This window comes from Thamnophis sirtalis, unplaced genomic scaffold (assembly GCF_051295495.1).
Source record: "Thamnophis sirtalis isolate CommonGarterSnake01/CBP01778 unplaced genomic scaffold, rThaSir2_p1.2 scaffold_3, whole genome shotgun sequence".
NCBI classification, from domain to species: Eukaryota; Metazoa; Chordata; class Lepidosauria; order Squamata; family Natricidae; genus Thamnophis; species Thamnophis sirtalis.
Genome location: NW_028261383.1, coordinates 168,466,723 through 168,489,900, shown reverse-complemented (window position 1 = coordinate 168,489,900; position 23,178 = coordinate 168,466,723). Strand labels below are relative to the sequence as shown.

General features: G+C 42.1%; 1 protein-coding gene across 1 annotated transcript; it reads left to right on the top strand.

Annotated features, from left to right (window-relative positions):
• Positions 1–1,741: 1,741 nt before the first annotated feature.
• On the top strand, positions 1,742–20,192 carry ATP6AP1 (ATPase H+ transporting accessory protein 1). The gene is made up of 10 exons (XM_087710850.1): positions 1,742–1,944; positions 5,390–5,516; positions 6,270–6,344; positions 8,835–9,028; positions 12,384–12,424; positions 14,659–14,744; positions 16,354–16,589; positions 16,865–16,912; positions 18,163–18,397; positions 19,337–20,192. The coding sequence occupies exons 1-10, from the start codon at positions 1,742–1,744 to the stop codon at positions 19,544–19,546; spliced, it is 1,455 nt and encodes a 484-aa protein (XP_087566976.1). The 3' UTR covers positions 19,547–20,192.
• The last annotated feature ends 2,986 nt before the right edge of the window (positions 20,193–23,178 follow it).

The following is a 23,178-nucleotide window of genomic DNA, read 5'->3' as shown; positions in this document are numbered from 1 at the left end:
TGATGATGATGATGTAATTGTACATCTTAAGAAGGTATTTCTGTTGATACCTAGGATCCTGGCAGCAACCTGTATCAACCATTAGCACCAGTCAATGGTATTTGTGATGCATTTTTGAATGTTCAGTTGACTTGAGTTTCATGTTTAGTGAATAAAAGTTAATAATAATAATAACAACAACCAAAGTGTACAATTTATTGATATTGCTGTACCAGGAGACGCCAGAGTCGAAGAAAAAGAACTGGGAAAAAATCACGAAATATCACGACCTGGCCATCGAAACTACGTGATTATGGATGGAACATGTGACAGTGATACCCATTGTCATCGGAGCATTTGGTACCATGTCCAAGAATTGTATAAAGTACATTAAGAAATTGCAACTTCTTGCAATAACACCAGCTCGGAACATTTTAAGAAGATACTTGATCGATACCTAGGATGCTGGCAGCAACCCGTATCAACCATCGGCGCCAGTCAATGATATTTGTGATAACTGATAGGACTTTTAAATGTTCAGCTGACTGAGTTTCATGTTTAATGAATAAGAGATAATCTTCATCGTGATCATCACCAGTGGAACTGCAAAAAACTGATACTTGGTTGATACCTAAGATGCTGGCAGCAACCTGCAGAGCCAGTCAAAGATATTTGTGATACATTTTTAAATGTTCAGTTGACTGAGTTTCATGTTTAATGAATAAAGTATATAATGATGATGATGATGTAATTGTACATCTTAAGAAGGTATTTTGTTGATACCTAGGATCCTGGCAGCAACCTGTATCAACCATTAGCACCAGTCAATGGTATTTGTGATGCATTTTTGAATGATCAGTTGACTTGAGTTTCATGTTTAGTGAATAAAAGTTAATAATAATAACAACCAAAGTGTACAATTTATTGATATTGCTGTACCAGGAGACGCCAGAGTCGAAGAAAAAGAACTGGAAAAAAATCACGAAATATCACGACCTGGCCATCGAAACTATGTGATTATGGATGGAACATGTGACAGTGATACCCATTGTCATCGGAGCATTTGGTACCATGTCCAAGAATTGTATAAAGTACATTAAGAAATTGCAACTTCCTGCAATAACACCAGCTCGGAACATTTTAAGAAGATACTTGATCGATACCTAGGATGCTGGCAGCAACCCGTATCAACCATCAGCGCCAGTCAATGATATTTGTGGTAGACTTTTAGATGTTCAGTTGACTGAGTTTCATGTTTAATGAATAATACATAATCTTCATCGTCATCATCACCAGTGGAACTGCAAAAAACTGATACTTGGTTGATACCTAAGATGCTGGCAGCAACCTGCAGAGCCAGTCAAAGATATTTGTGATACATTTTTAAATGTTCAGTTGACTGAGTTTCATGTTTAATGAATAAAGTATATAATGATGATTATGATGATGTAATTGTACATCTTAAGAAGGTATTTTGTTGATACTTAGGATCCTGGCAGCAACCTGTATCAACCATTAGCACCAGTCAATGGTATTTGTGATGCATTTTTGAATGTTCAGTTGACTGAGTTTCATGTTTAATGAATAAAGTATATCACCCCGCCTGACCCAAAGTTGCTTCAAAGAGATAACGGGCTTTATAAACAGTCAAAATCAAGTCTGGCTGAAACTGGGAAGAGATTTCCCCATCCCGGGAAAGGAAGTATCAGGCGGCCAAAAGGAAACCCCCATTGGCTCTTGAAGGTCCCGCCTCGTCCTCTAAATGGATAGTTCCCTAAAGCCGGAAACTGCCTTCCGGGTTGTGATTGGCTGCAGCGACGCCGGGAAAGCAGGAGAAGAAGCGTCGGGGAAGGGAACAGGAAGGAAGATGGCGTTGCGGTGGGTCGCTGGGGCTTTGCTGCTGAGCTTGGGGCTGGTGGCCGCGCATACGGGACAGGTGCCCTTGATCGCTTGGTCGAGTCACAGGTATGCGGGACTCTGAAATAGCCGACGCGGGTAATTGCGGTCACGGGGGATGGAGGGTTTGAGATTGCTTTGCGTGGATATAAGACCCGAGTCTTTTATTCTTGCTCCCTTTATCCACACGTGACGGATATTTTAAACCTTTAAAGGTCCCGAGATGCAAACCACCCGTGCTGCAAATTGCATGTATTCGTATCCTCCTTGAACACTGTCTGGAGACGAGTCTTGATTTTGCTGCAATTATACTGCATGTGCAATTCTGGGGAACCTACCAGAGGGTCTCACGGTCGCAGATGATTTCGGTCCTTAGCTATTCTCAGGGTTGTGAGTGAAACGGGTCTCTGAGTCTAATTTGGGGTGCAAAAGCGGGGATTACTATTTGTGGGAACAATAAGAAATCTCTCCCTTTTGCTATATGGCCCTGGAAGAATATTGTGAAATACAACCGTCTGTTTGATCTGCAGGGTGCTTCGGATCTTGGAGCTCTTGAGATGTGTGTGTGTGTTTTAGTATAAGGTGAAAAATGGTTCTAGAGGTGCTAGTGTTGTTAAGGGGAACTGAGGTAATGAATAGCTTAGTTTTTGTGATATTAATAGTTTCTCCCAAGGAGACTGTAACTTTGGCCAAAAGTATTGTTTATAACTTAGGTCTTCGGTCCAAAGTGCCAATGTGACATTTCTTGTTTTAAAATGTTTTATTCATTTTCATTTTTCATTTTATACAATCACATATACTGTGCATGATTGAGGCCATATCACATTAAGCAATAAACACAACTCTTATTCCAAAATACAAAACCAACATAGCGCTTCAACCCTCCATACACCCTTTCTTTCTCCCCCCTCCAACTTTCCTTTCTCCCCTTCAGCATTCCCCTCTTCTACTTCCCCTCCCCTTCTTTCCTTTCTCCCCCTCCCTTCCATCTCACACTCCTTCCATTCCCCTCTCGCTCCCTCTCTAGCCCTCCCTCTTCTTTCCCTCTACTCCTCACTTCGGTGTATTTCTACTATTCAACGATGTATTCGGCTTCTTATTTTATACTAAAATTAAAAGAAAAAAAAAGAAAAAAAAATCAACAGTATACAAGTGCATTCTTGTTGTTTTAAAAATTGACATAAACTATATTTCCCCCCTCCCCCCTATGATCCCCCCTCCCTTCCCCCCTTCCGACTTCCCAGATCCCGTACCCGGTATAGCTTTTTATCAAACACAGTCTGGAGTATATTAAAACCAAGTAAGTTAAAAGTTAAAAGAAAAAAGAAAAAGGTAAAAGAGAAAAAAAAATAAGAGAAAAAAAAGAAGTCAATAAACTCTCTGCTTTGAGCTCAGCTTCCCAATGTGACATTTCTGACACCGCATGGGCAGAGTATTTGATTTACATATAATGTCTTTTCCCCCCGAAAGTAATCAATAAAGTTTGATTGTTCAAGGAGGACTTCAAGAGCTATAGGACGTTTTGCATCTGTATTACAATGTACAGGAAAAGGATATTCCACACCCTTAGAAGAGTTTGTTTCCAGCAGTTTTTAGGTATAGAAGATTTCCCACATTGATTTTTCCATTCTCCTTTCATAATTTTCATTTTGATAAATCAAGCAGAATCTACAGTCTTCATAATTTCCTCTTCTTTTTTTTAAAAAAAAACACCACATTTGATTATATTTCCCTTGGCGTTATTGTTGTCCTTGCCTTGTGAGATATAATTGTATTGTGACCAATCGCAATTAGTAAATGGACATATTTAAAAGAGCTAATGCAAACATAAACATAAATCAACCAGGTGATATGATGGGGTTTCTACTTACTCCTCTACTTCAATAATCTTAAATAATATTTTTGAGACTTTGACAAACTTAGGTGCCATTATATGTTAGAAATTCTGTGAGAATTTCTAGCATATAATGTGGCATGAGATTTTTTTTGCCCCTCAAAAAGACTTACTTCTTAGAATAAAACTTGGCTGTACATAAAAGATATAGTAACTTATTATTTCGGTCTTTTATCATGGCTGATAAGCCTTCTCAACTTACTGTTGCAACTCAAACTAGAGGAATTTTTTCAATGAGCAGATATGGAATTGCAGGTGGCATTAAGCTAGTTGATATTCTCAGTTGCAGAAACTGAGCTGGTTGCCAAGTATTGAACATAAAAAGCTCACAGAGCCTTTCCTTTTGGCTTGTGATGGGCGAAATGCTCATTTTAATGCGCTCTACATGGGGCTGCCCTTGAAAAGTGTTCGGAGACTACAATTGGTCCAGAATGCAGCCGTGCGAGCGATACTGGGTGTACCTAGATACACCCATGTTATACCTATCCTCTGTGAGCTGCACTGGCTTCCTATCGGTCTCCGAACATGCTTCAAGGTGCTGGTTATCACCTTTAAAGCCCTACATGGCCTAGGACCTGGATATCTCTGTGACCGCCTCCTGCAACATACCTCCCAGCGCCCAATAAGATCTCACAGGGTGGGCCTTCTCCGGGTGCCGTCGACTGCACAATGTCGTCTGGCGGCTCCTCGGGGGAGAGCCTTCTCTGTAGCTGCCCCGGCCCTATGGAACGATCTACCCCCTGAGATCCGGACCCCCCCCCCCACTCTCGGCCTTCCGAAAGTCTGTTAAGACCTGGCTGTTCCGGCAGGCCTGGGGCTGCTGATCTTTGATTGAGCTTCAGCCCCATTAAGATCGAGTGCATGTTGTGTCCTTTTTTAATTCGTTTTGTCTTGTATTTTAAATTCTTTTAATATTTTTTTAACTGTTTTTATGTAAGCCGCCCGGAGTCCTTCGGGATTGGGCGGCATACAAATCCATTGAAATTGAAATTGAATTGAAATGTACTATCTATGTCAGCCTCGTTCCCTAAACTGGTGTCATCTGAACGTGTTGAACATCAGTGCTTCTAACATCCAGCCAGTAGAAGCTGCCTGTGAGATTTGTTTGGAAGTTGAAATCCAGTATACAGCAGGCTGGAAAAGACTGTGTGATATTGGAAGAGAAAGATAAAAGCTCATGTGAAAGAAAAGAGTACTTGAGTATTTATTAATACTTATAGGCCACCCTTTTCCCTGAGGGGACTCAGGGCGGCTTACATAAAATGAGGGGAGGGGGTATACAAACAATAGACACACACAATACATAGAGTAAAATAATAAGCAACATCCATTCATCATTCGGGAGGGGGCAATTATCTTTGTCCCCAGGCCTGACGGGCTAGCCAGATCTTGAGGGCTGTGCGGAAGGCCTGGACGGTGGTGAGGGTACGAATCTCCACGGGGAGATCGTTCCAAAGGGTCGGAGCTACTACTGAAAAGGCTCTCCTCCGTGTAGTTGCCAGTCGGCACTGCCTGGCAGATGGAACTCGGAGGAGGCCTAATCTATGCGATCTAATGGGTCGCAGGGAGGTAGTTTTTTTTCTCTTTTTGACTTTTCCCCCCTCCGTCTTGTGAGCACAGCTCCTTGTGGTCCCCCTTGGCAGCTCCACATGAAGGCCATGTGGTAACAGAAGCTCAGCTGGCATCTTTACTGGACTCTGCAGTAGACGGTGGCCCCCACAATGTATTGCTGTTCCTTCAGGAGAAAGTAAGTTATGGTGACAGGCTTCTTCATTGTATTTATGTCAGTGGTTGAACGCTGGCCTGTTCATGTAGACTCCTAAATCCTACCTATCATAACCTATGGGAGTAGAAAAGTCTTTTGGAAATAGAGATGGAGCGCAAAAGAAGAAGGGGACGACAGAGAACGAGGTGGCTGGGTGGAGTCACCGAAGCAGCCGGCGTGAGCTTAAATGGACTCCAGAAGAGGGTAGAGGACAGGAAGATCCGGAGGAACGTTGTCCATGGGGTCACGATGGGTCGGACACAACTTCGCAACTAACAACAACAAATATATTTCATTGTCTGTTTACTGATTTTGGTTCTTTGGGGGATTCAGTGTGTGTGTGGGGGGGGGGAGCTTCCTGTTTCTTGAGAGAGCACATGGCAATAAAAGGAAGCTTCTTTAGCTTAGTCATGTTTGCTGGGAACCTTGTGACATTTGATCACTTCTTCTTCACTACATTTATCAGGATCTTTGTTGGCCAGTGCTGTAGGGTGGGGTATTTCTCTTCTCCTTCCCATGTAACATGATAAGAAAATACTAACGCATGTTCTCCTTAAACTGGAGCAGCAGCTTCTGTTGAAACCTCCTTTTGCCCGTTTTTTTCCTTTTGATCTGTTCTGTAGGTTTGAACTAAAGTCAAGGCGACCTCTTGTCAAAATATAAAATGTTAAAAATGCTGCTCGCAAAGCCCGGTTGTTCAGAGAGAGGTTTAAAACCATTTGTCTTCCCTTACAGCTTAGCGTTGAGGATTTCACAGCGTATGGCGGAGTATTTGGAAATAAGCCAGATAGCGCCTTCCCCAATCTGGAGGTGAGCAAAAATAATGGAGAGTTATAAATTATGCTGCATCTCCTATTTCTCTTACTGCGCATGTTATTTAATGTGCATCAAGATATATACGTGTTTGTATATGCATAGGTGTATACAGAGCGAAAGAGAGAGAGAGATCTTACTGTTTGGGGGGAAGGGGGATCCATTGCTCCTGGATGTCTGTTAAATCTTAAATTACATCAAGTTATGCTAATTATTCCATTTGCGAAGTGTCATAAATCTCATGAGTGAGATAAAATCAACTTGAAAATTAACATATATTTGACTACATTAGCTGTACTTCTTTGGATACAATGCATTTGTTTAATTATTTCAGGATGGAGGTTTAGCCTTTGCATCTGAAGTCTGAGTGGAGCTCCTTGAATTGAGTTTCATTATGAGTGTTTTTCCTCTACTGCTTCCAAAAAGTAGTAAAAAGAGGATCTTAAAATACAGTCACGGAATTAACATTTCCATTGTGTGCAGTTACAATTTCTTTTCTTTTCCTTTTTTTGGTTTGTATTATAGGCTAGAATGGCTTCTTGTTTCTTAAACATGTGGCAGCGAGGGACTGGAAGCCAAAAAAATAGGTCATTCCACTGTATTAAATAAAAGGAAAAAGGGGAAAAAAACCGTTTGGGGGTTTTGTTTAATAAAAAAAGCAGAAGGATCGCTAGTGTGTTTTATTTTAAGTATGTTTGATCAGGGTCTCCTGAGAACTGCGTTCATATTCTCTCTCAATTATATAGCTTGCAAACTCTCTCAAGCTAATCTTGCAACAAATGATGTCTGTGAGAAAATGTTAATTGGAGAGAGAGAAAACTTTCCCTAGCAGTCTTGAGCTTCTAGGAAGGAAAAGAAATAACATTCAGATTTAATTTGAATTCTAGCTATAGTCTTAACATCTAATTATATATTCAGCCTAGTGAATGGATAAAGGTCTCTTCATGTCCCTTAAAAAGGGGAGATGTTCAGATTTAGGGCCAATAAGGGGCTGCTTCCTATCTACTGTTCCGTTTTCCTATGTATGAAATTCAAAATCATGTAAAAATAATCAACAATTTTCCATGTATGAGTTTGCATAAATAAGCTGGAATATACAATGAAAAATGAAAGCCTTGTACTTTAACACCAATGCTATTTATCTCAGTCTGTAAAATTACAAATGGAAGTTTTAAAAGGTTCTAAACATTTCCTTTATCCCTTCTTTTCCTAACCCTAATCCTTTAATGGAACAATAAGCTGTTTATAGACAGTTGGTCACTGAAAATGATTGATGTGATTTCTTACCAGATCTTGGTAACAAATGAAAAACGGGCTATGGGAGCTGTATTGAATTTGGGGAAGGCTGCATTTCGTCCCTGACCATTAATCTCCATTTATATCTTAAGTTCTAGGAAAAATATGTATTTTAGAATTATCTATGATACACATAGTCCTTGAGTTTTGACCACAAGGGAGCCTGCCCATGGTCACTTAACCAACCTAATTTTATGACCTTTTATGTGGCAGTCATAAACGTGGTCATTAAGTGAACCCATTATTTGCTATGGTGCAGTTTTGACAAAACCCAGAAGTAATTGCCAGTTTGGGGCAAAACCATCATAAAATGAGATCATGAGAGCTTGGGATGCTGCAGATGGCTATAAATGTGGCCCTGTTGCCAAATCCCCAAAGTTTGGTCATGACTTTGAATCCAGGAGATAGGTCTCTGTTCTGACCCCCCTCGTCCCACACCAACACACACTCCGAGCCAAAGATAAGTTACGGCATTTAATTAACAGACAGACAGGTCCTTGGAAGCAAACCAGCACAGATAAGCCGTGGCAGCAATCCAGCCTGCCAAGCTCATAATTCCAAACTCACATTAGTTCCTGTGTTGACTTCTGCAAAAGGGGCGTGTGCACAAGCAGTCTTTTTATAGTCTGGAGAGGAGCCTAATGACCACCAGCTGAGTGCAATTACCTCCTGTACTTGCCCAACTGTTCCTGACGCCTATTAGCTCTTTGGTGCCGGGCATCCAGGAACAACTCACTGCTGGCTTCTGGATCACTCTCCCTTGTCTCCTCTCCACTGGTCCAAGGCTCAGGCGCCTCCTGGTGGCCAACCAGTCTCTCTGCACCCTGCTCGGAGTTGCAGCCCTGTCCACGGTCCTCCACATCCTCCATAGCCGACTCATAGGGTCCCTCGCTGTCGGAGTCTGGTGGCAGCTCCAACGGCTCTTGCTGGGCCACAACAGGTCTCCTTTGTGGATTCATTGTAACCTGTAATGCTGAAATATTAGACTAGAACGATGAATATTAAAGAAAACCCTGGCCATGTGTTAGATTGCGATGCGGCCAGTAGCTCTGAAAAAGCAAAATATTGGAGCAGTAAAAGATGCACCGTGGCAGTTCAAGATAATGAAAAAAGCATCCATCCTTTTATTAACAACATAATTTGGGAAACCCTGTTGCGCATAGAGCTGACTATTTCGTTCCTCCCCATCAGAATGCCTTAGGGACAGCTTCCTCTTCCTTGGTGCTTCCTTCTGTCGACTGGTTTGCAGCTGGGGCCGTGCCAGCCTTTTTGAAGGCCAAACTGGGCGTTTCACCTCTTCACGTGGACCAGAACACCTTGCAGGAGCTGCGACTCAATGCCAGCCTTCCTGCCTTACTGATGGTGCGACTGCCTTATACCACTGGGTAGGTATTCAGTCTTGTGGTCCTTTTTTTGTTGTTTTGTTACTGTAATATCCTCCCTCTTGTGCAAATGCACACACAGATATTGCAGGGTGCATCCGCAGGGCTGTAAGTGATAAAGGAACGCATTGATCTCTTTGGGGAAGGCATGAGAGAGTAAGAATAAGGTTACCCACTCCTGGAAAAAAAAGGAAATCAGGAGAAATGAGCTCAAAATAACCCCATCTTGATTGTTGGAGAGAGCTTTCAGGGGTTTGTTCTTATCCAATAGAGATTAATTCTGGAATCCCTGCCTTGCCTGTTTCTTGACTTGGCATACTTGAAAGCTTGTTCAAGTTTTTCTCTGTTCCATCTTATACTAACCTGTTCTGACCCCCCCTCCCCCTTCTCCGTCCAGGAACGAACGCCAAAACCAATGTAAATAAAAATACTTTTAATCAGTCCAGACTCTCGTTGGCTGCAAGCCCAAAATAAACAAAGAGATAAGCACTCTGGCAGCAAGTCCTACAAAACTTGTAGGAAACAAGCTCTCACAGCAAACCACTTCTCCAAGTTGGTTTAAACAAGATCTCTCAGCAAACCACTTCTCCAAGTTGGTTTAAACAAGATCTCTCAGCAAACCACTTCTCCAAGTTGGTTTAAACAAGCGCTCTCAGCAAACCACTTCTCCAAGTTGGTTTCTCTGAATCGTGAATGTTGACTTCTGCAAAAGGGCGTGGCCCAAGCAGTCTCTTTTATAATCAGGAGAGGACCTTAATAAGCATCAGCTAAACGTAATCATCTCCTTCGACGGCGTGCATCCCGAAACAACTCACAAGTGTTTTCCAGAACACTCCCTCTAATCCAAGGCTCCGCCGCCACCTGGTGGCCAACCAGTCTCTCCTCGCCCTGCTGGGAGTCGGCACCCCGTCCAGGGTCCTCCACCTCCTCCAGGGCCGACTCATAAGACCCCTCGCGGTTGGAGTCTGGTGGCAGCGCCAACGGCTCCTGCCGGGCCACAACACTAACCCAAGCCTAAATTATTTTGGTAGTTTGTTTCTCATCCTTCCTCTATCTCAGGGCTGTGTAATTTCTTGACTGGCTCTCTCATATCTCCCCCCCCCCCCAATCAGTTTTCCAATCCTTTGCATGAGCAACCGCTTCCTATTGATCATTACATGTTAACATTCAGATAATCTGTTTTACCGTTTCTTGCTCATGTGTATCCAGCTTTTGGTATTCCTTTCCCTCGAAGTCAACTTCTCTCAACTCACTCTGCAGTTCCTATTTCCACTCTGTGTGGCCTGTCTTGGTATTTCACCTTTTGTACTTTCCCCTTTGCCTTCTTACCCATACTTATCAGGAGGCATATGCATCTTATGCTTCCTTCAGGTTATTCAATCCGTGACCCGTCAAAAGCGCGGACGGCAAAAGCGCGATCGACAAAATCGCGCCTTTGACGTCATCACAGCGCGACGAAAAAGATCGAAAAATTCAAATAAAAATTAATAAAAATTAAATTAAAGCAAGCTGATTCACATAAAGGTAAGGGTTAGGGTTAGGGTTAGGTTAAGGGTTAGGGTTAGCTTTAGAGCGTTAGCGTTAGGGTTAGGATAAGGGTTAGCGTTAGGTTTTTCGTTACTTTAACGGTTAGGTTTAGGGTTAGGTTTAGGGTTAGGTTTAGGGTTAGGTTTAGGGTTAGGTTTGGGGGGCTTAGGGTAAGGTTTTCGCTTTATTTTTACATTTTTCGATCTTTTTCGTCGCGCTGTGATGACGTCACAGCGCGCTTTTGTCGAGTGCGATTTTGTCCTACGCGCTTTTGTGGTGGAACCATTCAATCATTCTCCACTGCAGACAGAAGGGTGATCTGGACTCCCTTCTATATGAGGAAGCAATACAGCTCCTGGAAATCTAGGCTAAACTTTCTCTCTCCAACTACAGTAGAGTATCATTGATAACTACAGTCCTCAACTTACACAATTGAGCCCAAAATTTATGTTGCTAAATGATACATGTGTTTGGTGAGTTTTGCCCCATATTACAACTGTTTTGCCACATTTGTTAAGCAAATCACTGCAGTTGGGTTAAATTGGTAACACCGTTACCACAAAGTGGTAGGGGTTGCCACAAAGAAGAGGGAATCAAAATAGTCTCCAAAGCACCTGAGGGCAAGACAAGAAGCAATGGGTGGAAACTAATCAAGGAGAGAAGCAACTTAGAACTGAGGAGAAATTCCCTGACAGTTGGAACAATTAATCAGTGGAACAGAAGTTGCCTCCAGAAGTTGTGAATGCCCCAACACTGGAAGGCTTTAAGAAGATGTTGGATAGGCATTTGTCTGAAATGGTATCAGGTTTCCTGCCTAGGCAGGGGGTTGGACTAGAAGATCTCCAAGGTCCCTTCCAACTCTGCTATTGTATTGTATTGTATTGTATTGTTGTTAAGTGAACCCAGCTTCCCCATTGATTCTGCTTGTCAGAAAGGACCCCGAGATACTGCAACCCTCATAAATATGAGAGTGGTCAAGCATCCAAATGTAGATCACGTGACCATGGGGATGCTGCAATGACCATTTTGCTGCAAAATGGTCCTAAGTGACTTTTTTCAGGGCCATCGTAACTTTGAACAGTCACTAAATGAAATGTTCTAAATAGAGAACTGTTGTGGCCCAGCAGGAGCCGTTGGAGCTGCCACCAGACTCCGACAGCGAGGGGCCCTATGAGTCGGCTCTGGAGGATGTGGAGGACCCTGGACAGGGTTCCGACTCCGAGCAGGGCGCAGAGAGGCTGGTTGGCCACCAGGAGGCGCCTGAGCCTTGGACCAGTGGGGAGGAGACAAGGGAGTGTGATTCTGACGTCACGCATTGGAGCAGTGGGGAGGAGACAAGGGAGTTGGTCTTGGATGCCCAGCAACGGAGAGCTAATAGGCGTAAGGAACAGTTACGCAGTTACAGGAGATAATTGCACTCAGCTGGTGGTAATGAGGCTCCTCTCAAGACTATAAAAGGAATGATTGTGCACACGCTTGTTGCAAGAGTCAATGTATTCACTAGAGCTGGAGAACTCTCGTGGCTAGCTTGGCAGGCTGGATTGCTGCCAAGGTTAGTCTGTGCTGAATCGCTGCCAACGTCTAGTCTGTGCTGGATTGCTGCCAAGGTCTGGACTGTGCTGGATTGCTGCCAAGGGCTAGTCTGTGTGTTAATAAATCCTTGAAGTATCTTTGTCTCGGCGTGCTTTGGTGTGTGAAGAGGGGGGGTCAGAACAGAGAACTACCTGTAAAATGGAAGAATCCAGATTCACACAAAGGGAGACCGGAGACGTTTTCGTTAACAAGCTGTAATCTCTCTCTTCCTCTCCCTCCCTCCCCCTTTCTTCTCCAGCTCTAGTCTTATGGCCCCGAAGGAAGTTTTGACCAGCAATGGTAAGCAACACCTTGAAAACCTTAACCCCTCTGTGGAAGAATGGCTTCCAGTTGCATTTCGGGTGGGGCCTGCAAAGCTGATCTGCTTGAAATTTCCTGGGGTGGGATTCTGGTTTTAAGACCAGCTCGTACAAATATTCTTGACCTACAGCCATTTGTTTAGCGAGGGTTCAGAGTTCAAAAAGTGACTTAGAACTCATCCTCAGGCTTATGACCGTCACAGCATCCCCCCACAGTACATGATCACAATTCAGGCGCTTGGCAACCGGCATGTAATGACAATGGTTGCAGCATCTTGGGGGTCATGTGATCCACATTTGCGATTTCTCGTCTGGCTTCCAACAAGCAGAGTCAGTGGGGAAGCCCGATTCACTTAACAAGCACGTCATTCACATAACAGCTGCGGTGATTTGCTTACCAACTGTGGCACAACAGATTATAAAATGGGACATAAGAGCTGAGGTGGCGCAGTGGTTAAATGCAGCACTGCAGGCTACTTCAGCTGACTGCAATTCTGCAGTTCGGCTGTTCAAATCTCACCGGCTCAGGGTTGACTCAGCCTTCCATCCTTCCGAGGTGGGTAAAATGAGGACACGGATTGTTGTTGGGGGCAATATGCTGACTCTGTAAACCGCTTAGAGAGGGCTGAAAGCCCTATGAAGCGGTATATAAGTCTAACTGCTATTGCTATTCACTTAACCGCCCTCTTGCTTAGCAACAGAAACTGTGATCCTAATGATTGCAAGTGAAGGACTGTCTGTGTTTGCAGTAGCCTGCTGTGTGGCAGTCTTAAAGTGGCTTGCTTTTTGCTGTACAAGACTGGCTTATGCAAAAGACAGTCTCAAGGCAAGTTCTCACTGACAGCAGCGTTCCAAATATCATCCAGAATTAAATCAGAGTCCAAGGCAGAGCTTTCCTCAAAGTTCCAATTTAATAAGAGAGACATGTTGGTACAATCTGTGGGAAACCTGAATCTGAAAACTTCCTGGGGTTCCCACCCAGTTGAAAGTTCATGATTGTCTCCACACCCACAAATCCATCGCAGGGTCCAATCTTCCTCTGCCACGCTGGCATTTCCACCCATCTAGTTCCGGTCAGGTGCAGATGTGCGGAGACAAAGGATGACCTTGGGCTTCTAGAAAGGAATGTTCTATTTTGACAACAAAACATTCTACAATTCTACTCCTTACTATTCCCCCTCCCAATTACCCCACTAATGAAACAGCATAGTAAAGAGAGAGAGAGAGGGAGAGAGAGGGAGAGTGTGTGAGTGTGAGTGTGAGTGGCAGGCCAAAAATCCTAAAAGGAATATGACTGCAGGCCCGACAGGCAGCCTTATGTGAAGCAGGGAGGTAAAGAACAGCAGAGGTGGGTTCCTGCCAGTTCGCACCAGTTCAGTAGAACCGGTTCGTCAAATCTGTAAAAGATTCGTGTAATCTTTTAACCTTTTCCCAGTTTAATAACAAAGCCTCCCTTATATAATGTCTTCTAAAATAGCCATGTGCTTTAGTTCCCTTATACCATAAAAAGCATGCCATCCCAACAGTAAATCTTGACCTTCTACATTCAATAGTCTAGAATTTTTTAGTGTTATCCACTCCTTAATCCATCTCAAGTTTGTTGCTTGGTAGTATAGCTCCCAATCAGGTAAGCCAATCCTCCTCTAATTCTAGCATCTTGTAACAATTTAAGTTTTATTCTAGCTTTTTTCCCCTTGCCAAATAAACTTCAAAACTATTTTGTTTAAGTCTTGAAAAAAGTCCTTACCCAATCTGATTGGGATTGTCTGGAACAGGTATAAAATTCTAGGTAGAATGTTCATTTTAATTGTAGAAGAGGTTCCAAAAATTTTTGAAACCCACCACTGACACACAGACACACACACAGACTCACACAGAGAGAGAGAAAGAAAGGAAGAAAGAAAAAAAGAAAGAAAAAGTGAGAGAGAGATGAAAGAAAAAAAGGAAAAAGGGACAGAGAGACAAAAGGAAGGAGAGAGAGAGAGAGAAATAACACACATGGCCAGCAAGCCACTCCCACGAGGTCACATGGCCAGCAAGCCACTCCCACAAAGGAGGCCACACCCACAGAGTAGGTTCGAAATTTTTTTGAAACCCACCACTGAAGAACAGGCATGCAGGTGGAGCCAGAAGTGCTGCTTGCTCTTGGGCCGAGTGCTGTGGGGTGATATTCATGCCTGGGCTTTAGCCTTCTAACAAAATGTCTTCTTGCAGATGAGATCCTGGGGCAGGTTCTGAGCACCCTTCAGTCAGAGGATATTCCCTACACAGCCATCCTGACTGCTCTGCGGCCTTCCAGGGTACACGCTCCTTCTGATTGCCTTGCATTTGCTCTGCTTGCTCTCCTCCCCAATTCCCGGGAAGACATCGTTGTCTGAATCGCATCCATCGGCTGCCTTTTGAGTCTGAGGCAGCTCGATAATAATAGGCGCACGGCTCACATTACAAGCGTTAAAAGAAAAGTCAAACGTAGTGATAATCAAATTGTACACAGAAATACGGTGAAATGAGGAGGAGGACAACAAAAAAGGGTTTTAAGACTCTTTTAAATATTAATAAGAACTAGCAGTAGGAGAGACTGAGTTAAATTGGATTCTGCCAAAGCACAATTTTCAGCAAATGGATTCCTGGGTGGATACCTGGGAGCATTTATTTATCGGTTCCACCACAAAACCGCGTTCGACTAAAGGGCGCTTGACGAAACCGCGTAGCTGACGTCATCACAGCGCGACAACAGCGCGGAGAAAAAAGCACGCTGTAAACACTAAACCTAAAATTAACCCCTAAACCTAAACCTAACCCCCCTAACCCTAATCCTAAACCTAACCCTAACCCTTAACCTAACCCTAAACCTAACCCTTAACCTAATGCTAAACCTAATCCTAACCCTTAACTTGAATCAGCTTGCTTTCAAAGCGCTATTTAAAGCGCCCTTCTTTCTCTGCACTCGCTGTTATCGCCCTGTTGATAACGTCAGCGACGCGGTTTAATCGGGCGCGCTTTAGTCGAACACGGTTTTGTCGTGCCACGTTATTTATCTGCTTACCTGCTTTATACTGTGCCTTGATTATATGCATTTCAAGCTACATAATGCTCCCTTTTGCTTTCCACACACTAATAACTCTGAAGGAGGTTGGACTGAGAGAGGGAGAGGGGGACTGATCCAAAGTCGGATGGGAACATGGTCTCCTGTTTCTAGCCCGGCTCCTAAACCATTGCACTAATCTTGTTCTCTAGAGCAATTATTTCTGCGGTATCTGAGAGCCCCACATGGCCTCTTTGACCTCTTCCAGAACCTATGCTATAAGGAGTGAATAAGCTAAGCAACATCAATTTAAGAATTCATTTACGTTCAGTAGGAGTAATGTGATTGCTCCTTGAATACTTGATAATTTGTTCCTTGCCGCTGCTATAAAATTTATACTTTGATAACAACTTTTTGGAGAGCAGAGGGAGCTATCTCCTTGTCTGCAAAGAAGAGAGGGAGCGATATCTTTTGTCTGTCTTTTCTGCCCCATTGCATTGTCTCCACCTTTATTTTTTCCTCTGATAAAGTGACTTTTGAGGAGCCGAGGTGGCGCAGTGGTTAGAGTGCAGTACTGCAGGCCACTTCAGCTGACTGCTAGCTGCAGTTCGGCGGTTCAAATCTCACCGGCTCAAGGTTGACTCAGCCTTCCATCCTTCCGAGGTGGGTGAAATGAGGACCCAGATTGTTGGGGGCGATATGCTGACTCTGTAAACCGCTTAGAGAGGGCTGAAAGCCCTATGAAGCGGTATATAAGTCTAACTGCTATTGCTACTTTTGGTGGATTTTTTAAAATATATGGTATTATAATTCTGTTTGTAAACTGTCTTGGGAAACACTGGTTGTATGATATAGCATATGAAGAAGAGAAAATTCTCCTGTAGGTTCTCCGGGATGTTTCGGATGTGGCTCCAGAGAAGCTAGGGAGACAGCTGCTTCAGAAGGAGACAGCATTTGTACCTGTTCGTTACCCGTCAACTGGGACCCCACAGATACTCTTTTGGGCCAGCAATTTATCAGTGAGCATCAACAGCACACTGTTTGACCTAACCAATTTAACCTTTGGGCCCAGCGCTGTGGTTGATGTGGCCGACTCTAAATTGACTCACAATACTTCTAAGTAAGTTGGGGCAAGGGCTGTGAGGATGGTGGGGGGAATTTAATGATGGGATAATATGAGCTGCTGTATGTATGTATAGGTGGGGTGGAAGGTTTCTGGCTGCTAGGAGTTGGAAGAGCAAGTTGTGTGCACTTTTACAAATAACAAGATTCACCTTTGAATCATTCAAGCTGTCATGTCAATCTGTAAACACTTCAAGTTTCAAGTTTAATTTTATTTATAGGCCGCCTATTTATGGTTAAATAAATACAACTAACTCTGCTTTCTCTCCATAGATTGGTACTGAAATATCCAAAAGTAAATGGGAAACAATTAACAATCAGGTAAAGTTGGCACAGTTTCTGAGATCCTGTTCTTATAGCAGCATATATTTTTCCCAGTTGTTACTTGTCTTTTTCAATCTGGGAGTTAAATCACCAGGTGGTTCTCTATCTACTGCAGGGTTGAATTTTGACATTTTTCTTAAGAAAAGTATTGATCCATTGTGTGTGTACGTGCGTGTGTGTGTGTGCACGTGCAAACACAAATTGTTTAAAGCCTGGCATTTTAAAGCATGAAACATTCTTTCTTGTGGTACAATTTGCATTGAAGGGCTCAACTGGGTCTTTTTGTTAATATTCTAAAACGGGAGTTCTTGTTCCTTAGATTTTGTGTGTAGTTTTTCCAGGGTTGCCCCTGAAGCCTCATAGACAAAGAGAGCCTTAAGTTATTCTTATCCACTCCCTGTGACTTCCAAGAAAAAGTGTGTAGACATTAAGAGTTCAGCTTGGCTCAGGTCTTCATCTTTAAAAGTCCTTTTATAGCAATAGCAATAGCAGTTAGACTTATATACCGCTTCATAGGGCTTTCAGCCCTCTCTAAGCGGTTTACAGAGTCAGCATATTGCCCCCCAACAACAATCCGGGTCCTCATTTTACCCACCTCGGAAGGATGGAAGGCTGAGTCAACCCTGAGCCGGTGAGATTTGAACCGCCGAACTAGCAGTCAGCTGAAGTAGCCTGCAGTACTGCACTCTAACCACTGCGCCACCTCGGCTCTCTCTTTTTACTACAGTAAAATTTTGAAGGGGCAATATATAGAAATAATCTCTTTACTAAACTAGACTTAATACTTTTAAAACATGGAGCTTCCTATTAAGTGTCCTCCAACAAAAATGGAGAAAAAGCAGAACATCCTGGTTCAATCCATTTATATGAGCCAATATTGTGTACACACACACACACACACACACACACACACACACAATGTGATCCTGAGTCTCAAGAAGATGCCAGCTCATCCTTTCTCTTTTAGCAGCAGTATTAAGGCTTGGTGAACATTTTAAGGCATTTTTAGAAATCCCATGTAAACTAGGAGACAAAAGTATTTTAATGAAAACAATATATGTGATATCTATATTAAATATGAAACCTGCCACTTCTAGGCAGCTTTGGGCTAGTTTAATTCAAGCATTGACCCAGAGGTTTACTAGTGGTTATTAAACTAAGGTTTAAAGAACTATCCAGGCTATTTTTACTTATTTTGTTCCTTCTCTACCCCTCCTCTCTTTCGATTTTTTTCTCTCTTCCCACAGTTTTCTAATGACAAATGCCAGTTATTCCATTTCTAAGCGTGACTGGTTTGTCCTCCACACTGTGGAATTGGCCAGACCTGGAGACCCACCTGCTGTCTTCAATGTTACCCAAATCACAGCCCCTACCAACTATTCCTTCAGCTGTGCTTGTGTCAGCAGTCAACCATCTTTGGGGGGCATGTTGTACCCCGCCAAAAATGCCACCCAGTGGGATCTGACTATCATGAGATTTCAGGTACGCCAAGTGGGGGAAATACATCGTAGCTGGCTTGAAACAGTGACAGAAAATCCCTAGTCTTTTGTAAAGCCAAGCTGTTCCCACCTTTCCAGAAATGTCTCATTATGTGCTGGTATCAACTCTAATAAATCTTTTTGGTATTTGTGAGAAGAATGGGCTTTGGTTGCTTTCTGATTGGTAGCCAGGAATCAAGGCCAACCTCCCACATCCTTTTGACTTCTGATAAGACAATTGTAAACAGCACTGGGCTAGAACTGTTTCTATATACTGTAGTGTTGTGGCCCGACAGGAGCCGTTGGAGCTGCCGCCAGACTCCGAGGGGTCTTAGAGTCGGCCCTGGAGGAGGTGGAGGACCCTGGACAGGGTGCCGACTCCAAGCAGGGCGAGGAGAGACTGGTTGGCCACCAGGTGGCGCCGGAGGCTTGGATCAGTGGGGAGGAGACAAGAGGGAGTGATCTAGAAAACACCTGTGAGTTGTTTCGGGATGCACGCAGTCGAAGGGCTACTCGGCAAGAACAACTGCGTAATTATAGGAGATGATTACGCTCAGCTGATGCTTATTAGGATCCTCTCCTGATTATAAAAGAGACTGCTTGTGCCACGCCCTTATGCAGAAGTCAGCGTTAAGGATTAACAAGAAACAAGCCTGGCAGGCTGGATTGCTGCCAGAGTTTGTTTGCATTGCTGCCAAGTTTTGTAGGACTTTCTGCCAGAGTGCTTATCTCCTTGTTTATGTGGCTTGCAGCCAAGGAGAGTCTGGACTGATTAAAATAAACATTCTCATTTACGTTGGTTTTGGCTTTCGTTCCTGGACGGAGGAGGGGGGTCAGAACACTGTAGTAATGGAATTTCTTAAGATCCTGTTGGGAATGTAGCAAGGTATAAGGAGATTTAAACCAGCCTGCAACACTAATACAATGCTCTCTGTCCTTGCAGATCCAAAGCCACAACCTGATAAATGAAACATTTGCTGATGCTAGTGACTGTGCCGGTTTCTTTTCTCCTGGAATATGGATGGGTTTGCTCACTTCTCTGCTTCTTGTCGCTATCTTCACCTATGGCCTCCACATGATCATGAGCCTCAAGACTATGGACCGGTTTGATGACCCCAAGGGGCCTACCATCTCTGTGCCCCAGACAGAATAATTGTTTGTTCACGTGAACCTCATTTTATTGGGGAAAAAAGTGACCAGCTTGTGTATACCATTATTCTGCCTATTCCATCAGTCATCATCCCAATCCCTAACAGGATGTACTAAATTCTACTTGGTCCTGAACCTTCACCTTGTATAGCCGTTCCCTGATTCAAATTCCCCTTATTTTTCTCCCCTCAATCTAATATTCCTGGAGACAAGCTGTAAGTAAATAAGAGGTATTGTTTCCATAGTGGATAAAGCTGGACATCCTGTGTTTTGCACACTGCTGAGAATATCTACACTGAAGTTTGCTATATCTCCTCAAAGAAAACAACCATTCCCTTTACATTTCTAGTGGACAGAAACCTTATCTTGTAATGTAAAGTGGTGTACATTTTCTCGTTTTTTTTGTTGAATGTTTCCCTCCCCCCTTGCTTTACCGAGATTCCTTTTTGCATCCACACTGCTGTATTCCAGATAGCTTTCTCCCCCATTGTATTTATTTATTTGTGGTTCTTGTGATTAGTTCTGTTTACGATAACTCAAGTATTTGGGACTTTGTGCTGCTCGTGATCAGGTTGAGATGGATTTCCCTCCCACGACCCATTTGTTGTTCCAGCAATTTGAAAGATGCAAATAAAGGAGAAAGAGTTGAATTTGTGTAGTGTGCATTTTAAATATTTTTTTTTATTGAAAATTTTTAGAACACAAAAAAACTTTTGCAAATATTTACCTCCCCCCATGACCTCCCCCCCGAGCCCCCCCTCCGGCCTCCCCCCCCCCTGACTTCCCAGAACAGATACAGGGTATAAATCTTTAACAAAGATGTTCTAAAATAAACTTAAAGAAAGTTAGTATCATCTTTCATTTGAGCTTTAACTCCTCTTTGCTAGGCTAACTCTAAACAGATTATATCATTCCTTGTTTCTTCAGTCATAAACTATCTGGAATTTCTTAGTCCCGTATTTATTTTGAATATAGTCAATCCATCTTCTCCACTCCAGTTTATATCTCTCATTTGAATGATCCTTGAGATATGCTGATATTTTAGCCATCTCTGCTAGTTTTGTTACTTTTAATGTCCATTCTTGAATAGTAGGCAAATCTTCCTTCTTCCAGTATTGCGCCACCAACAGTCTTGCTGCTGTTATTAAATACAAAATCAAGTTAGTCTCTATAACAGTACAATCAGTAGTTATACCTAACAAGAATAACTGAGGGGTAAACTTTATCCTTTTTTAAAGAACATTTTGCATAATCCACCATATTTTTATCCAAAATGCTTTTACCTTTTTACAAGTCCACCATATATGGTAATATGTAGCATCATGCATTTTAAATATTTAGGTAGCAGCCCCTTGTGAGCTATGAGGGCAACGTATTCTGAAACACATAGAATTTTAGTTGGATCCATGGAAAATGGTTTACTATTCAAATATATTATCTTCCTTTATTCCCACGTCTATTGTAAATGCCAGTTTTGAATGCTGCTGTCTGACATATTGATTTTAGGTAGGTCTTAAGGCAGGAGATAGCAACTTGCAGTCAAGGATTAATTTTAATAGCCCTCCGCTTAAGTTCAATTTTTACATGTGATTAATTCACAATAAAGATCAATCTTTTCCTCAGCAGGCTTTGTGGTATGAAATCAAATCATATCGATTTATTACACTCATTGGCCAGTGATTAATAGAATTTCAGTATAGAAAACATAGAATCAAAAACCAAGGAAAGATTAAATGGATACATAAGTGGAATCAAAGATATAAGTACAATCTTTAAAATAAGAGTAAACTGAAATGAAGTATCGCTGATAAAATAAATTTAACCAATTAATTGTAACTTTACTTGGTTAAACAGATTTAACTCTTCAAAACTAAATTGAGGGCCCAATATACTAATATGCTGAAAAGATCTATAAATCAATTTTATGAAAAACATTGAACATCCATAGTTTTCAAATGAGTTTTATTTGGTTAATAAAAAGCTGCAATGTCTAAATTGATAAGAGTTCACACCAGTTTGCAAGAGTATCTTATCAGTAATTATGACAGTGGTTAAAATAAAAGGATCTCCAATGTGTTTGCCCAGCTTCCTACTGATCTGTTGACAATTTTTTCATTGCTGCAACACAAAACCCAAGAGGTTTCCTATCCAATAACCAATTTCTTATCTGATGGAAGAAAATCAATGAGAAAACATTGGTTTTGATTTGTAAAAATGTAAAGGAAGAATAAAAGTTGATTCACTGTCCTGGTAATAGGGGCATGAAGACTGTGAAAAAAAAGAGTTCATGTGCGACATCAGTTTCATGACATTTATCATTGCTTTCAGCTCTTGCTATTGACATGGATATAGCACCTGAAATGCGCTTCAACAACAAAAAAGGCAGTTTATACATGTATTGGAAACAAATATCTGTCTTTCCTTTTACAGTAGTGGTTGCATTAAAGAATCCATTTCATTTGAAAAAATATTGTAACTGTTATTTTTAAAAAAACTTCCTGAAACATGTTGCAAGTAAATCACATTTAACAATGCACGAATAATTTCAAAGTATCCTAATTAGATTTGGCACTATTAAAAGCACATTATTAAACATTTACTACAGTTCTGTGTAGCCAGTATATTAGTGATACTTAGTTACAACTATATACTGGGAACCAGGATTTCATATTAAATGGGAAAAGTTGGTTTCTAAATCCTGTTTATAATAAAAGTGGATGATGGATTGCTGGAATTTGTAGGATATGCCAAATTATTGTAAAGGCACAAATGTTATATACTGTCATTTTAAAGATTCTATAATTCGATGCTATTGTAATCAGTAGTAGCTTGGCCTAATTTTAAAAAGTTATGGGGATGCTATCTATTTACAACTCAGGCAAGGATGCTAGGTAATAGTAGATGAGGAAGGTAGTATCATTGGAATGAGAACTTTTCATGTTCTACCTTTAATAGAAAGAAATTCCCCATTCCTGGATTTCTACAAGAAATAAAAATGTGCAATTTCTGTTACTAAGAAAGTAGAGGGATCAAGAAAAAGGAAGCCTATTTCATTTTAATGTGCATATTTCCCAGGGAATTAATGTACAAAACCAGCCTGCTTTTTCCTTTTATGTTCAAGAGAATTCAACAGAAGGAATTATGATACCTGAAGCTATTGTGGGTCTCAATTCTTCTTGTAATCGATCATGCAAAGGTATGTAAGAGTTGTTTTGTACTATAGTTCTCATGGGAAAGTGGGGAGCCTTTGAATTAGATGCTTTCTACCTCTGCAGCTGAAAAGATAGAAGGAAGTGACATTTCCTTGCATTTTCATGAATAGTGCCATGGGCAAGAGAGGAAATGGCTGCATCTGTTTTGACACTGTAAAACTAGTAAACCCTAAAATGCTAATACAGCGTTTCTCAGTCTTAGCAATTAAAGAAGATCCACTCAGAATTCTGAAAGTTGACAGTCAATCATTTTGTCTGATTTTTGCCTAGTGAGAGCATTGTCAGTAATGCCATTAGAACTGACCAATTCCTTGCATAGAATGCCTTTCTGCAAACAGCAAGAGGTAAGGAGAAAGAGGCAGAATACAGCCTAAAGAATATCTGTTTCTTTAGGCCTGTGATGGCGAAGCTATGGCACGCGTGC

What these genes read in the sequence shown, in the direction of transcription:
- ATP6AP1 (XM_087710850.1), top strand. Translation starts at nt 1,742, where the DNA reads ATGGATAGTTCCCTAAAGCCGGAAACTGCCTTCCGGGTTGTGATTGGC. An exon ending in GGAAGTTTTGACCAGCAATG is followed by an intron (nt 12,425 to 14,658) that starts GTAAGCAACACC and finishes GTCTTCTTGCAG; the next exon opens with ATGAGATCCTGGGGCAGGTT. An exon ending in TTGACTCACAATACTTCTAA is followed by an intron (nt 16,590 to 16,864) that starts GTAAGTTGGGGC and finishes TTCTCTCCATAG; the next exon opens with ATTGGTACTGAAATATCCAA.